General features: G+C 36.7%; 1 protein-coding gene across 1 annotated transcript; it reads right to left on the bottom strand.

The window, feature by feature from the left end:
• Positions 1–2,396: 2,396 nt before the first annotated feature.
• Positions 2,397–5,098, bottom strand: LOC129578467 (uncharacterized). The gene is made up of 6 exons (XM_055467128.1): positions 4,203–5,098; positions 3,917–4,109; positions 3,558–3,818; positions 3,396–3,495; positions 3,062–3,328; positions 2,397–2,940 (listed from the first exon to the last, which is right to left on the bottom strand). Exons 1-6 carry the CDS (start codon positions 4,510–4,512, stop codon positions 2,890–2,892), a joined length of 1,182 nt encoding a protein of 393 aa, XP_055323103.1. The 5' UTR covers positions 4,513–5,098; the 3' UTR covers positions 2,397–2,889.
• Between the last annotated feature and the right edge of the window lie 9,428 nt (positions 5,099–14,526).

Raw genomic sequence — 14,526 nt, 5'->3', positions numbered from 1 at the left:
CACACACACACACACACACACACACACACACACACACACACACACACTGTGTGTTTACGACTTGAACTTCGTTTTGAGTTTTACGTTTTTTGTTTTGATTTTCTTTCGTATTCGTTGTGGTCGTCAAAAGCATAAATACTCTTCGCTTGCTCGCTCAACTTATACGAAATCGTATGTTATTTTTCGATATAGCTTTTCATTCAGCTCACACATCAGAACAGTTGTCTTTCAATTGACGATCGAAGCGGCGCGTGCACACACACGATCCGATCCATTGTGGTTTGTTTACTTGTTTGGTGTTTTGAGTTTCGCACTCCGTTCTATTCTTTTACTCTGTCTCGCGCTCGGAGTGTTCAATTATTAGTCTATTTGATCGAAATTTTTTTAAATTTAGTCAACGTTTAAAAAAAAACATCAACGAAACGAAACAAAAAAACTTAAATGTCAAAGCGTCAAATGAATGTGTTGCTGTGCACAAGTTCTAGCTGAGAGAAGTGTCAATAAAAGAAAATGAAACGATTGATCTTGTTCTTAGTTCTGGTATTGCATTCGATCCGTTTCTATAATGATTATCGCAGTACTTCCGCTCTAACGAATGTCGCCGCTGAAAACGCGTATTTCTCACCAAATCGGTACTTCCAATTTGAAAAAGGTACGTTATTCTCTGTTACATTAAACTGTTCGATGATTTTAATATAATTTAAATCAATTTTTAGCCGAGAATGAAATTTTCACCGATGACGAATGGTCGCTGTTGCGTCGCAGCAAGGGTGATAGACGAGGATGGGTAAAAATTTAATTGCCAAATTTGCAAATTGGATAGCTTCAACACGATGCATTCATTCGACCGTTATTTTGGGAAAATTTGTCGATTTAAAATATCCCACCAACCGTAACCGTTTTACTCGACAGACCGAACATAGAACGCTAAACTGTGCGCCGGCAACCCAATAAAGGTGTAATTTCTTCAAGGATTCATTCAACTGAACGAAATTCTCTGTGCGAAATTCTCAATTGTTTACTCGCTGCCGTTCTTTCCATTCGAAATCGTCTAGTTGTAATTAAAATATCGAAATTGACCTTAAGTGTTTTTTTGTTGTTTAAGCGCTTAATTTATTCAACGAAAATTTTTCGAGTCAAAAATAGCTGAAACTTGTTTTCCTCTATGACTTACCTTCTATTTTATTTGCGCTATTTTAATTATGTCGTAGTTTTCTATAACAAACCAAACTACTGGATTGTGTTCAATTACATTCTGTGTGAAATCGAATTTAAAATACGATTCAATTGAATATAACCTCTGCATAATTTAAATGATCGGGAAAAAGAAAAGAAGTATTGAATGGGTCAACCCGGTCCGGTTTACATACCACACACATACAAAAATCCCATTCAATTTCTATATATTTTAAATGCATCAACTGTGTCACAAATCAAATGTAAATAAAATGTCAAAGTACCGAGTCATATCAACCAGTTACAATTTTTTTTCTCGGTTTCGCATTTGGATTGCAACGCAATGGAATGGAATAAAAGAATTGAATTGGTTTCGATTTAAAATGAGTTGGATTTTCGTTTGCTGTAGTTTGTTTCCCTCTCTCTTCACTCTTTTTTTTCGAGCTCTTCGTGCCCATTCAACATAAAACACACCAATAGAGGCTGAATTATGCAAGAAATATGCCACATACAATTTCGCATATATCGTGAAATTTGTAAATAAGCACGCTTCAGTAGATTTTATGCACTCAGAGCCAAGTCGATAATTGTGCAATTCGAAATGTACACATAATTTAAGCACGATGCCGATTGGAAATGTATGTGCTCAATACATAGTATGCAGTTTTGAAGGCGAATGCATTGATGATGATTTGACCAATGAAATGCAACACGGTTTCAATGGAAAAAACAACAAACAAACAAAATAAACCGAAATCGAAATCATTTTGTGTCATTGGATTCATTTACTAATAACGTCTCAATTGTAGTGATTTGGGTTGGCCCGAAACAAGTTTACCATCATCGCATATATGGGCAATGTTTGTACACTTTGCAAATTGTGTTGCTTCATTTTGAAAGTATCTTTATTGGCTGGACAATCAAATCAAACCACCACTTGGTTGCTGCTGCTGCTGCTATCGACAACTTGAGAAAAAAAATGCATTTGACTATGAGCATTGGCATATGTGTCTTGGCAACATCCGATCGTTAAAAAGCACACAAACTAATTGAACAAAAATGATTCAATATTGACTCCAAAAAAAACGCGTAATTCACATCAAACAGGGAAAAAAACTCGCTGTTTTTTATGTGAGCACAACATTTACTTTACTAAAATTGCATTTTGTGAACATTTTTTTTTTGTTTACATTTGTTACTTTTTCGTTAAATTTGCAAGGATAAGGTTTAAATCTGCGTGCAACATTAAACTAAACATTTATTTTGTCCTTGAAACATTTTTACTCTTCCTTTTTTCTCTCCCCTCAATTCGTGTTTCTCGTCTGAAAGAAAAGTGCTCGCATAGTTTAGTGCTGTCGAATAGACAACTGCACTGAATTATGTTGCAAAGAGTGAAACAGTCTGTCAAATTAAGCATTGACGATGTTCAAGACAACATCGTAAAGAAAAAGAAACGCAAGACATGACAAAACCTGAATCCTCTTTCTTTTGATTCGTCACATTCCTTTATCTGCTATGCTGCTGCTACTTGGAGGACAAAACACGACAAACTTTTGCTTTCAAATATTTAATGAAGACGAGTAAAAGCTTTTTGAGATTTAAACTCAAGTGCACACTTGTGTTGTTTATTGCTGAAATCGTCCCCGTCGAATCCCATGATAGTATAAACAAAGGCGTAATCGGTGTGTGTATTGTTTGCACAAGCCATCTCGATTATCCCATGCGCCTGAACATGAGATAGTACGAAACGGCTGAATTCACCAGCTGAATTAGATTATGGAGAAAAAAAAATAGTTTGGTTTTGTTTGATGAACAGCTGTTGTTGAACAACAATTTCGAAAATAGATAACATTGTTAAAGTTGGTTAAATGTTTGCTTTTCATACCTTTGAAAAGGTGACCATGTCGCAGTTAATCAAACCAAAGCCATGGAAATGGAGTGGACGATGTGATCGGCTGATTGTCAGTTGAACAAACATTCGAAATTCAGACGGATAACGATGCCATTGAGTCTCGTACATTTTTTCACCAATCGCCTGAATTTCGCTCGTTGTTTTCGTTGCAAAATAACTGTACACATACATGCCAACGACCGACATCCAAAGGCCACTGATCGATACAAAGAACTCGGCATTCAGCTTCTCATAGCCAAGCTGAAAAAAAAAATGGCAAAAAAAGTTTTGATTCGATGTAAATTGAACGTTGTTTTCGACTGTTTACCATTTCACATTGAAAAATGGACGTGGCAAAAAATATGACCGACCCATAAAGTGTTGAAAGGATAACCGCTCGCACCAATTTTATCAGTTTTTCGGCCATTCTGCCGAAACAGAGTAAAAGTGGTTAATTCCAATTTGATTGAGTTGCATTTCACAAACTTACACATAAATTTCGACGTGTAACTCAATGAGTTGCGTGAATTTTCCCGTGAAATCGATCCGATTTACGTATGTTTGCAATGCCATTTGATTGATGCTAGCGAGAAGAATTTCATAGCTCCGTACAAAAGCAATCAAATAAATGCACATCGATACAAAAAACGAAGCAATCGATGTGACGCACGTCAGAATGGAAAAGCCGCCAACCATTTCCAATGCTAAAATGATACAATATCGCCCGAATGTAGACTGCTCGATTGTAAATCTGAAACAGGTGAATAAATGAAAACCGCTTATCATGTGTGTGTGTGTGTGTGCGTATCGGTCTCATCGAGACGAGAGTGATGTTCAATAGCACTTTACATTGCTTTGTATGGCACCATCCAGCCCTCAGGGCCGATACCCTTTGCCGATAAAACGGTTGAAATTGTTATCGATGCCGTCAAAATCATTGTACAAACAAAACCAAGCAATGAGCTTGTTATACGCTTCGTATACCAATCACTTTGGCGCTCGGCATTTGCAAATATAATCCTCGATTGGGAATTCGAGGCATCTAGACGACGAACGAAAGTGAGAGAAAGGCTTAAATCAAAACACACATTTCACACAACACAGCTGCTGCTGCTGTCGAAAATCGAATGCATACATTTTTTAACCGATGATTGAAATCGAAGCAACGTATCGTGAACTTGGGTCTGTTGCAACGAAAAGCTAATTAAACTCACTGTGGCAAAAAATCCGATGCTGACCATTAAACCAACGCCAGTAGCCTCCACCAGATTTGATAAATGGCGCAAAAAGTATCGAATACACGGCTGAAATACACACACAGTCATCGCCGTTAGTACAATCGTACTTCGTGCCACACCACCGAGAATTTTCCATTTGTTGTGGTTAATCGGTGCACAAACACCTATCAAAAACATAAATTTGTAACAAAATCTCATGATATCCATGATGATGATGATGACGATATTTGGTCGGTTCGACGAGGCAAGAACGTTCTTACTGCCTTAATTATCGTAAATCAACTGCCTGCCGAGAAATGACATCGCTCACATTTATTGCAGTTGGGCTATCAGGGATTAAGCCTAATTTAGACGTAAACTCATAATTTATTCGTAAATTATTCAATCAATAAATGTCATTATTAAAAAGGAATAAATGTGAAATACAAAAAGGAACCGACGGAAAAAAAAACACGTCTCGCCGCAACCTTTTGTGCTCCGACAAAGTATTATACATTTTTGATGACGCTTTTTTTTCTTCATTTCGTGCGCGCACGCTCGCTTGGTACTCGTTTCAGATTGAAATGTAATTGACCGTCTTTCAACTTCAAAGAATTACAGCTCCTAATTGAAATTGACACTAACTTATTTACTAAAATTAGCACTGACAATGTTAATGCTTCTTCATTTTTTTTTCGTACTCGTTGTAATGATAATCTTCTGCTGCAAATGTCAAACTGAAGTTTTTATTCTATTCTGAATGTTGTAAATGTTTGATAAGAATTGTTCGAGTGTTTTTGTCATTCAAAGCCAGTTCTTGTTGCTTGGTACATTAATGAGTTGCTCGATAAATTAGACGCGATTTTTGATTTATAATAAAACTTTTATGGTTCTACAACAAAATTTATAATCCACTGCAAACCACAAAACCCTCAATTCATTTAATTTAACAATAAGAAAAAAAATGCCATGAAGGATGCAAGCGTCAGAAAGACAAGAATAAAAACACCACGCACAATTGTTGTCTGCTTTTTATATGTATGTCTGAGTCAATTATTATAATTTTTTTTTCGAAATGTGTATTTTTCCGAAAAAAAGACTAATTCGATATATCATTCAAAATGAAGTAAGAAATTAATTTAGAACCAATTCATGGTATTTAATAAGTGGTTTGATAAAACTGCTATCACTTATGTTTTGTCTCACAAGCATTTTGAATATGCATTGAAAACCATGAACTAATAATGCATCAGTCACCTCTCTTTTTTACAATGGGAAAAAAATGTGAAGAACAAAAGGATACAAGCGTCAGAAAGACAAGAAAAAAACACTTTTTTCTCCTTTTTTAAAAATTGCGTCTGAATTTATCATTTTTTTTTAAATCGAAATGTGTGTTTTCCATCCAAAAAACCGATCTTAGTTGGAAATTTCATTTGAAATGAAATGAGTAATCAATTAAAAATTAATTTAAGGCCGATTCATGGTATTTAATAAGTTGTTCGACCTTTTGTGTTGCTGTCAAATTGCTTGAAGTTTCTAGTTGAAAAAAATTGCCGTTGGATTGCAGTCCGTCCATTAAACCGAAATAAATGCTAACCGCACGCGTTCACTGTCGTGATGATGACGTTATGTATTTTGCCGAAGGGATCTGAAAAATCCTGAATTTGCATTGATCAAAACAGTGATGCGCTCACGTGTCTTCTGATAAACCAATCATTTTGGGGATATTCCACATATATTGAAATGTTTATTACCTTATATTCATTTGTTATGCAAATTTTGAGGTGAAAACAAACGCCATTGAAATGGCGCAGTCTTGACATTTGATTATTATGAAGTATTAATAATGCTAAAGAATCGATTTTGGAATACGTAAATTATTTGATCGCCGCAGCAAGTAGAAAACAAATGTCCATTTGTTCTTTTAACCTATCTCTCGATCGACCGAGCATCTAATTAAATTACATGCTACTCAATAATTAATGCAGATCGAAATTTCGATTTCACGTTTCACCGGAACCGCCTTTTTTTGTCATCATTCTGGATGCATATTAATTTGTTGTGTTTTTTTTTTTCGCTTAATTTTCATATAGCGAAGAGAATTTTTGCGCATCATTTAATTTTAAATCAATTTGCTTGGATATATGTACCTCTCGCTGTATATGCTGTTGCTGGTTGTTTCGCACGAGACTTGAGCTCACGGTTGATTTCTTGGGCGCAAAACTTGTCTTTGTTGATATTTACGAATATATCGTGGCGAACAATAAATCAGTATGCAAACGAAATGCACATAAACTTAATACATTTTAAATGGTCTTATTTTATCTTTGTCTAGCATTTAATATCTGTAGTATGGTATATTAGGGTGGTTTTTTTTCGGACTTTTTCGAATTTCACATGCGGCAGTATTTTTTCAGGCGAGGTTGGTCATAAAAATAAGCCCTGTAAATTTTTAGCCCGATCGGACAACGTTTACCCGTGCCTCATCGGCCTCAAAGTTTGGAGCTTGGGCCCAAGGGAAATCCACAAAATCATGCATCTGAAAACCCCACTTCCGGTGAACCGATCATCATGAAACTTTCAGAATCTCATTTATTCACCAAACAATGGAATCTCTGAAAGTTTCAGGCGGATCGGAGCATAAATAGAGGTAGCTCCCATACAAATGATCGTATTTCCATCATAAAATCGGCCAAAAAAGGCAATTTTTGTATGGGAGCTACCCTTGAATCTCATCCGATTGGCTTCAAACTTTCTGAGATTTCAAATTTTAGTAAAAAACTATGATCCTGAAAGTTTCATGACGATCGCACAAGCACAAGTGTGATTTTTGGTCCCCATATTTGGACGAAATTTCCTTGAACCTTCACTTCACTCTTCACATTCAATCGCCAGTTCCCACCAAACCAATCAACATATTCAAGCCATATAGCACTTTAATTCTTCAAATAGCCTCCCAGAATTAGATTCATGCACAAACAAACATAAATCTAACTGATATAAGTCATTTTACCCGACACAAAGTCACAGAATGGGGACCGAATGCATATATTTTGACGTACATTTTGCACAAAAAGTGGTATAATTGACGTTACAAACATAATATCGTTGGTAGTTTATCAAAGAAGGCCTCAATATCTTTCATTTAAGCCATTTTACGCCTTAAAATTATGCTTTAAACGACAATTATACCACTTTTTGTGCAAAATGTACGTCAAAATATATGCATTCGGTCCCCATTCTGTGACTTTGTGTCGGGTAAAATGACTTATATCAGTTAGATTTATGTTTGTTTGTGCATGAATCTAATTCTGGGAGGCTATTTGAAGAATTAAAGTGCTATATGGTTTGAATATGTTGATTGGTTTGGTGGGAACTGGCGATTGAATGTGAAGAGTGAAGTGAAGGTTCAAGGAAATTTCGTCCAAATATGGGGACCAAAAATCACACTTGTGCTTGTGCGATCGTCATGAAACTTTCAGGATCATAGTTTTTTACTAAAATTTGAAATCTCAGAAAGTTTGAAGCCAATCGGATGAGATTCAAGGGTAGCTCCCATACAAAAATTGCCTTTTTTGGCCGATTTTATGATGGAAATACGATCATTTGTATGGGAGCTACCTCTATTTATGCTCCGATCCGCCTGAAACTTTCAGAGATTCCATTGTTTGGTGAATAAATGAGATTCTGAAAGTTTCATGATGATCGGTTCACCGGAAGTGGGGTTTTCAGATGCATGATTTTGTGGATTTCCCTTGGGCCCAAGCTCCAAACTTTGAGGCCGATGAGGCACGGGTAAACGTTGTCCGATCGGGCTAAAAATTTACAGGGCTTATTTTTATGACCAACCTCGCCTGAAAAAATACTGCCGCATGTGAAATTCGAAAAAGTCCGAAAAAAAACCACCCTAATGGTATATATGTATATGTATTAATGCGTTTAGGAAGAAATCGGATTTAATACACGATCGAAACAGTGGATCGGAACCACTTACACACCAGTTTGGAGGAAAAAGGCGAACAACGATTTTGCACACAAAGAGATTCATTCGCCTATAGTGGATGTGCCAAAAGCGGCGATCTGAATTCATTCGAACAACTTCAATGAAAAATCGGACGAAAACAAATGGAAACCGGTTGGAAAAAAAAAATTACAACACAGTCACAAATCAAGCTTTGATCTCCTCGCCGTTCGTTCTGTTGACTAAATTGCCTTTTTCTCATCTCGCACAAACAGGCTCTCCGCGCGCCACATTTCTAACAGTCTGCTTCGTTGGAATACGTGCCAAAAGTCACGATTTATCCTACGGTAGAATGTAGATGGAAAAATACAAGCTAGAAAATTATTTAAAAAAGGGCCAATATTTTCTATTTAGATTTGAATTAGATACAAATTTGCGTGCTATTGGGAAAGCAACACAAAGTCTACGCTTGAATCGTCGCTTACGAAAGAGTTGTTGACTGACCAGAGACGGAGTTCGAGCGATTAAAGATCGATTGGCTCTTATTAAAGCCGTACGTTAATTGTGGCAACAACAACCCGAGAGAAGCAGAGAGGTGATTCTGGTTGCTTTTGATTTTGTTTCTGTTTCGTGGACGGTCAAGAATGTAGCATCATTGCCGGTTGAATTTGCACGGTAATTTTGCAGAGCAGAGGGCATACAGCATCGATTGAGCTACTCACTATTTCACAATTCTCCATTCCATTTTAATTCGCACGACACTCTTTTTGGGCTCTCTTATGCAATGTGCACTTTTTATCTACTACTACAGTTCTATCTAGAGTTTGTGTATTTAGTTAATGCATTTTCTGTTGTCATTACATTCCCCCCAATGGCAAAGCGCAACAAACAGAGAAGGAAACAAATAAAATATTGTTCTATGGAATTTCGAATTGTATGTATGTGTCGTCTCTACTGACAACAATCCTGAACCAAAAGGCACATTTCAGACACGTTACGGTCGAAAACAACGGCTATCGAGTGCACACACACACACACACAAAGAGAGAGAGAGAGAGAGAGAGAGAGAGAGAGAGAGAGAGAGAGAGAATGGTAATTATTTAACTTTTATGTTAATAAATGTGTGCAAGCGTTTCGCAAGAGTAAAGCTCCGTTTGTGAGTCGAACGCGCACTTTGTGGCTTGCAAATGTAGCCCCCGAACAGATTGAAACTCGTTGAAATACTTTGATCCTGCATACAAGTTAAACTTTACTGTAGAACATAATCGTGCGGTTTTATTGTGATTATTTCACTTGTGCACTCTTGTCCCATATCGTTTCCATACACACACACACACACACGAGTCCACAGCACAATAATTTCGTTTCTAATTTTCCGTAAGTTCTGCGCAGTACAGCATCCACGAGCGAAATAAAACCAAAAAAAGAATCTGTTTGATATATAAAACGATTGCCACGGTCATTAATGCAGATGACAGTGAAAAACCCAAGATGAATTTATTTTTATGAAGAAACTTGAATGCAATAACACATACACAGGTTGCTAGCGAGAGATCAATAAATGGGCCAGCTCGGAGTGTACTTGGCCCATTCGATAACTTGTTTTCTATTCAATGGGCTCATTAAATCGATCGGTGAACACATCCGGAATTGCCCATATTTAAACAAATTTTCATTTAGAATTGCGCTTTTTTTTCGTTTTCTTGTTCGTTGTAGTTTTGTTGCAAAGTGCAAAAGAAACTGAGCACAAAGGAATCATTTAGCGGTGCCTCAGTAAATGAATCCATTTTCATTAATCTTTACAGCAAACATACGTTTTCGGATGGTTTAGCATCTCAGTATTTCGTATGCAGCGGATATATCCGAGCATATCGACGACACAAGTCAATGTATAAGTGGCGTGCGTCGATGCTTTGAATATTTTAGTTTTAAAGTGAAGCCTGATTCAAACATTATTATTACACTCAAACAGAGAGCGCAGAGTTTGTGTGTAGTCGATGTAGCTGTGCGCATCGACGCACGCCACTTATACATTGACTTGCGTCGTCGATATGCTCGGATATATCCGAAATGCTGAGATGCTAAACCATCCGAAAACGTATGTTTGCTTTACAGTCGTTCTCAATCAGTTTCATCATTATCGAAGTAGCTTAATGACTGTGTGAATTTCTAAATTTAGCTAAATATATTGTGATGTTAATAACTTGCCACAAATTCACGGCTTCCAAGTGATTTCTTTTTTCTGTTATATGTTTAAAATATCATGGGTTTTTAGCGCCACAATCGAAATTTTAAAATAAGCCCAGCATAAGACATTCGAACAATCTATTTTTGTTCACGAAACGGATTTGATCGATATTTTGGACCATCTTCTTTGAAAACCACAAAAATAAACAACACACGATTAAAATAACAAGAAATAATTCATATTGATTTCATAGGGGCTGCCCATGATAGGCATTACAACGAATGGACTTATCACTTATAATATCCACTTGAAATTCGTGTATAAATTACAAGGAAAGTTTGTTTTTCTCCATTGGATTTGTATTGAATTTTGTTGTTGGCGACAAGTTGTCGCTAAATATTCATATTTTACATTTAGTTCGAATAATCTCATCAGTCACAATGACAAATCACCGATGAAGGTACCTTCCATTGGTTTTTGGTGTTTACAATCCGAAATTTGGTCTGCATTTTTCGATCCACAATGGGAACGAGAGCTCAAGCGATGATGTTTATCTGTTTGAGCTGTAGCTGTTTTGAGTTATGGATTAAAATATTATGGTATCACCTTGATTCTAAGGTAATAAAAATGCGCAGCGCAAGTATATGACATTCCTAAGATACAGATGACTTCGATTATTATAGGAAAGAAATGGGGAATTTGAATTAAATAAGGTGTGTAGCGTATTTTCGGATTTTGTTCACATCTCAACTGTGTAAAAAGGCAAACAAAATCACACTTCAACTCACACAATTTATTTTATTCCGAGAAAAAACAAAATTGGTACAAAGAAACTGTGCCATTTTACTGTGTCAAATCGTTGATGGAATCCATGATCTGTTTGTACAGGGAATGAATGATGGAAACAATGAATCGCAACTTCGTTGCCACTGGAAACATTGTTGATGCACACTTAATTCAACTAATGCGTCGCAAAAGCCCTCACACATTTTCGTTCCAATTTATGTTTGCTGGAGTCACACACACACACACACCACTTACATTTCGCTGTGCATTTTTCGGTGTATAACATACGGTACAAGTTTTCTGCGAAAATGCGCTAAAAACTTTAATTGGATCGACAAGTGCTTCGGCATCCAAAGTTTCATTCAACTTTGAAACAATTTTGATGAGAGTGTTAGATTGTGTTACCAGTTAGTAGTGTTGGCCGTCGAACACTTTCGAACGCTTCGTTCGTTCGACAGTTAAAAAAAAATATTTTTTGTTCGTTCGACAATTTTTGTTCGTTCGTTCGTTCGACATTCATTTTGTTCGATGTTCGGTCCGAATAAAAAATTTTAACATTAGAAAATTCGATGTATTGATCAAATTTATAATGTAATCGTTACAGCTCATGCTTTTATTAGCTTTTATTATAATTTTTCATACTAATACCAATTTTATTCGGGAGATTTTGAAATAAAAAAAAACTTTGTTCGGACCGAACATCGAACAAAATGAATGTCAAACGAACGAACGAACGAACAAAAAAATTTTTTATTGTCGAACGAACGTTAGTGTTCTGCGCTTCGAAAAATTTCATACATTGAAAGTATGAGAGAGCGGCATTGCGGAGGGAAAGAATTGTCTCAAAAACACATTTGTTTCATACTTGAACGAATTTAAAATGTTTTCTGCAATTCATTCGCGATACGCCGACGACATTTCGGTACGATTCGGTCGCATGGGAAGAAAAAAGAAGAAACAAAAACGTGAATTTCACTGAGTTTACCGCATTTTGTATCATCTTCAATTCCAAGTCTTCATCTAACTTTTTCGCTTCGCGTACACACGCCAAAAGTATCTTGTTCCATCTCAATTCGCACATTTGACAAAAACGAAAAGTGCCACAAAGTAACTGGAAACACAATAAAAACCAGATGTTAAAAAGCCACAATTTTAGTCATGCGATGCGACTACAATTTTGAGTAAAATTTGCACATTTTCTCTTACACCAATCATCATCAGCATCAATGAAATTCACCCAAAAAAAAAACTTTCAATATGCACGCGTGGTACGGTGCGGTGGATGTGTCACCACTGTGGTCGCCACACTTCGATGTCTATAAATTACGAAAATCAAATGACCACGTGCAACTAAGTCATGCGTTCAATCAACTTTTGCCAATTGCCAAATGGCACGATATGAAGAAACCGCGCTAATCCAAGACAGTGAGAAAAGAGAAAGAGAAAGAGAATTTGTAAGTTTCAAATTGTCGTTGACTCCGTTATTTTATTGTGTGCCACAATCACACACAATGCACAATTACTTAGAAAGTTTACGCTCAAGCAATTGGACTGAATGTACTTTGATGTGTCTCTGCATAGTTTTTATTTGTTGTTTGTCTTTCTCTATTCGGTCAACTCATTCCAACGGTTAATGGTTTAACCATTTCGCCTTCAATCTTCAACTTAATTGACCGATTTGTCTGATACATTTTACGACTCAGTTTTTTTTTCTGTTCATTCTTCTAGTTCTACAAACTTTTATCTTTCCGGTTCCTTTTGATTATCACATGTCATATATATTGTCTTTCCAACGAAAAAAAAAATTGTTGATTTTAATCTAATGGGCTATATTTTTTATCAAGTTGTAGCATGCCCATTATAATGGGTTATAACCCATCATGAAAATGTGGTTAGAGAGAGAAAAAAAATGATTCACATAGACGCTATGTGTGAATTGGTTGAGGTCAAGGCATGAAGAAATCGGTCGAAATTCACGAAATACCAGGTGTCGTCGGCTTCGATACGATGTTTCCGTTAAATCGCAAAAAAAATGGATTTTTTGTTTTGTTTTTGCTTTACGGAACCAGAATTCAACTCATCTCACAAATGAATCTCAGCTAAAGTTTGTGTATGCATCACCAAAAAACCACCGTGTTGGTAATGCGCCTGGGTGACAATGTCGAAAGCAATTAGTTACCAAATTAAATGCCGTTTTAGGCATTTAATAGAGGTCGTCTCACGAAACTGCATTTCGCGGTTAAAAGGCATAACAAACTGTTGATCGTTGTAAGAGTAGCAGCTGGTGGTTTTAACCTTGTACTTGAAACTCAGTGCAATGTTTTTGATTTTGCACAAGCAATTTAATTGCATTCGCGTCGCACTTTCGGCAATCAACTCTCTCGCTTTCGATCTTTTCGCCGATCGTTTGGAATGTTAAGAGAGCTGGTTGCAGTATGTGTGTCATAATGAAATAAAAGCAAAATAAAACGGCAAACAATTTCTTCGGCATTTTCTCACTTCACTCATTTGATCGTTTTCCGCATTATTATCTCTATCTCGTGTATTATTCGGAAATGTATGTGAAAAATGCAAATTATAAGCACTCCCTTGCTTGCGTGCATTGTGTGTATCTATGAATGTGCCGATGGCTTGTGTCAGTCTCAATCGTACTTACCACAGATTTGCTTCAAATAAAAGTGACGACGACGCCGCCGACATTCAATAACCGAATTGATGGAATTTAATTAGCATTTATCGTTTGAATCGTATCACTGGTTGTTTTGCATTTTGAATGTGATTTTTGCAGCTTTCACCCACAGCCAGCTGCCGATTTCTCAAACGCTTATTTTCCCAAGCCAAACAACTAATGGCGCACGCCCGAGCGCAATCGCTCCCGCTCGAAGTACAGTTCATTTATTGTTGTACAAGAAAGAAGAAAAACCGCATGTAATTTTAGATGCAACCCAAAACTGGATTATCAGTTCTGAAAGTTGCAGCCATTCACCTTGTACAAGAAATGAAAACAAAGATCGAGAACGAATGGCGAACCGCCGTTTTCTCGCAACGAATGGGTTTTTGGTTGGTTGGTTGGTTGGTGTGGCTTAGCACCACCAGCAGCACAGCACCAACAATAGCAGTGTTGATAATACTGGTCGTATCACTTGCATTGCACATCGAAGCACATAATAATAATAAAAAGATCGTGTTCATTGGACTATTTGAACGTAATTAAATGGCCGTTTTGTATGTATGTATTTCAGTAGTCGCAGCAGGTACATGAAACGCGTTGCACGTACATTCCATACGATCGTATATTGATTGTTGC

This window comes from Sitodiplosis mosellana, unplaced genomic scaffold (assembly GCF_009176505.1).
Source record: "Sitodiplosis mosellana isolate CC-2019 unplaced genomic scaffold, AAFC_SMos_1.0 Smas_scaffold_6226, whole genome shotgun sequence".
NCBI classification, from domain to species: Eukaryota; Metazoa; Arthropoda; class Insecta; order Diptera; family Cecidomyiidae; genus Sitodiplosis; species Sitodiplosis mosellana.
The sequence above is the reverse complement of the archived record's forward strand: the minus strand, read 5'-3'. Positions and strand labels throughout refer to the sequence as shown.

Bases quoted from the DNA above. Each gene is read 5' to 3' on its own strand.
- LOC129578467 (XM_055467128.1), bottom strand. From the start codon at position 4,512: ATGGATATCATGAGATTTTGTTACAAATTTATGTTTTTGATAGGTGTT. The intron at 3,496-3,557 runs GTAAGTTTGTGA...CTGTTTCGGCAG, and splicing joins TTACACGTCGAAATTTATGT to AATGGCCGAAAAACTGATAA. The intron at 2,941-3,061 runs GTATGAAAAGCA...AATCTAATTCAG, and splicing joins ACATGGTCACCTTTTCAAAG to CTGGTGAATTCAGCCGTTTC.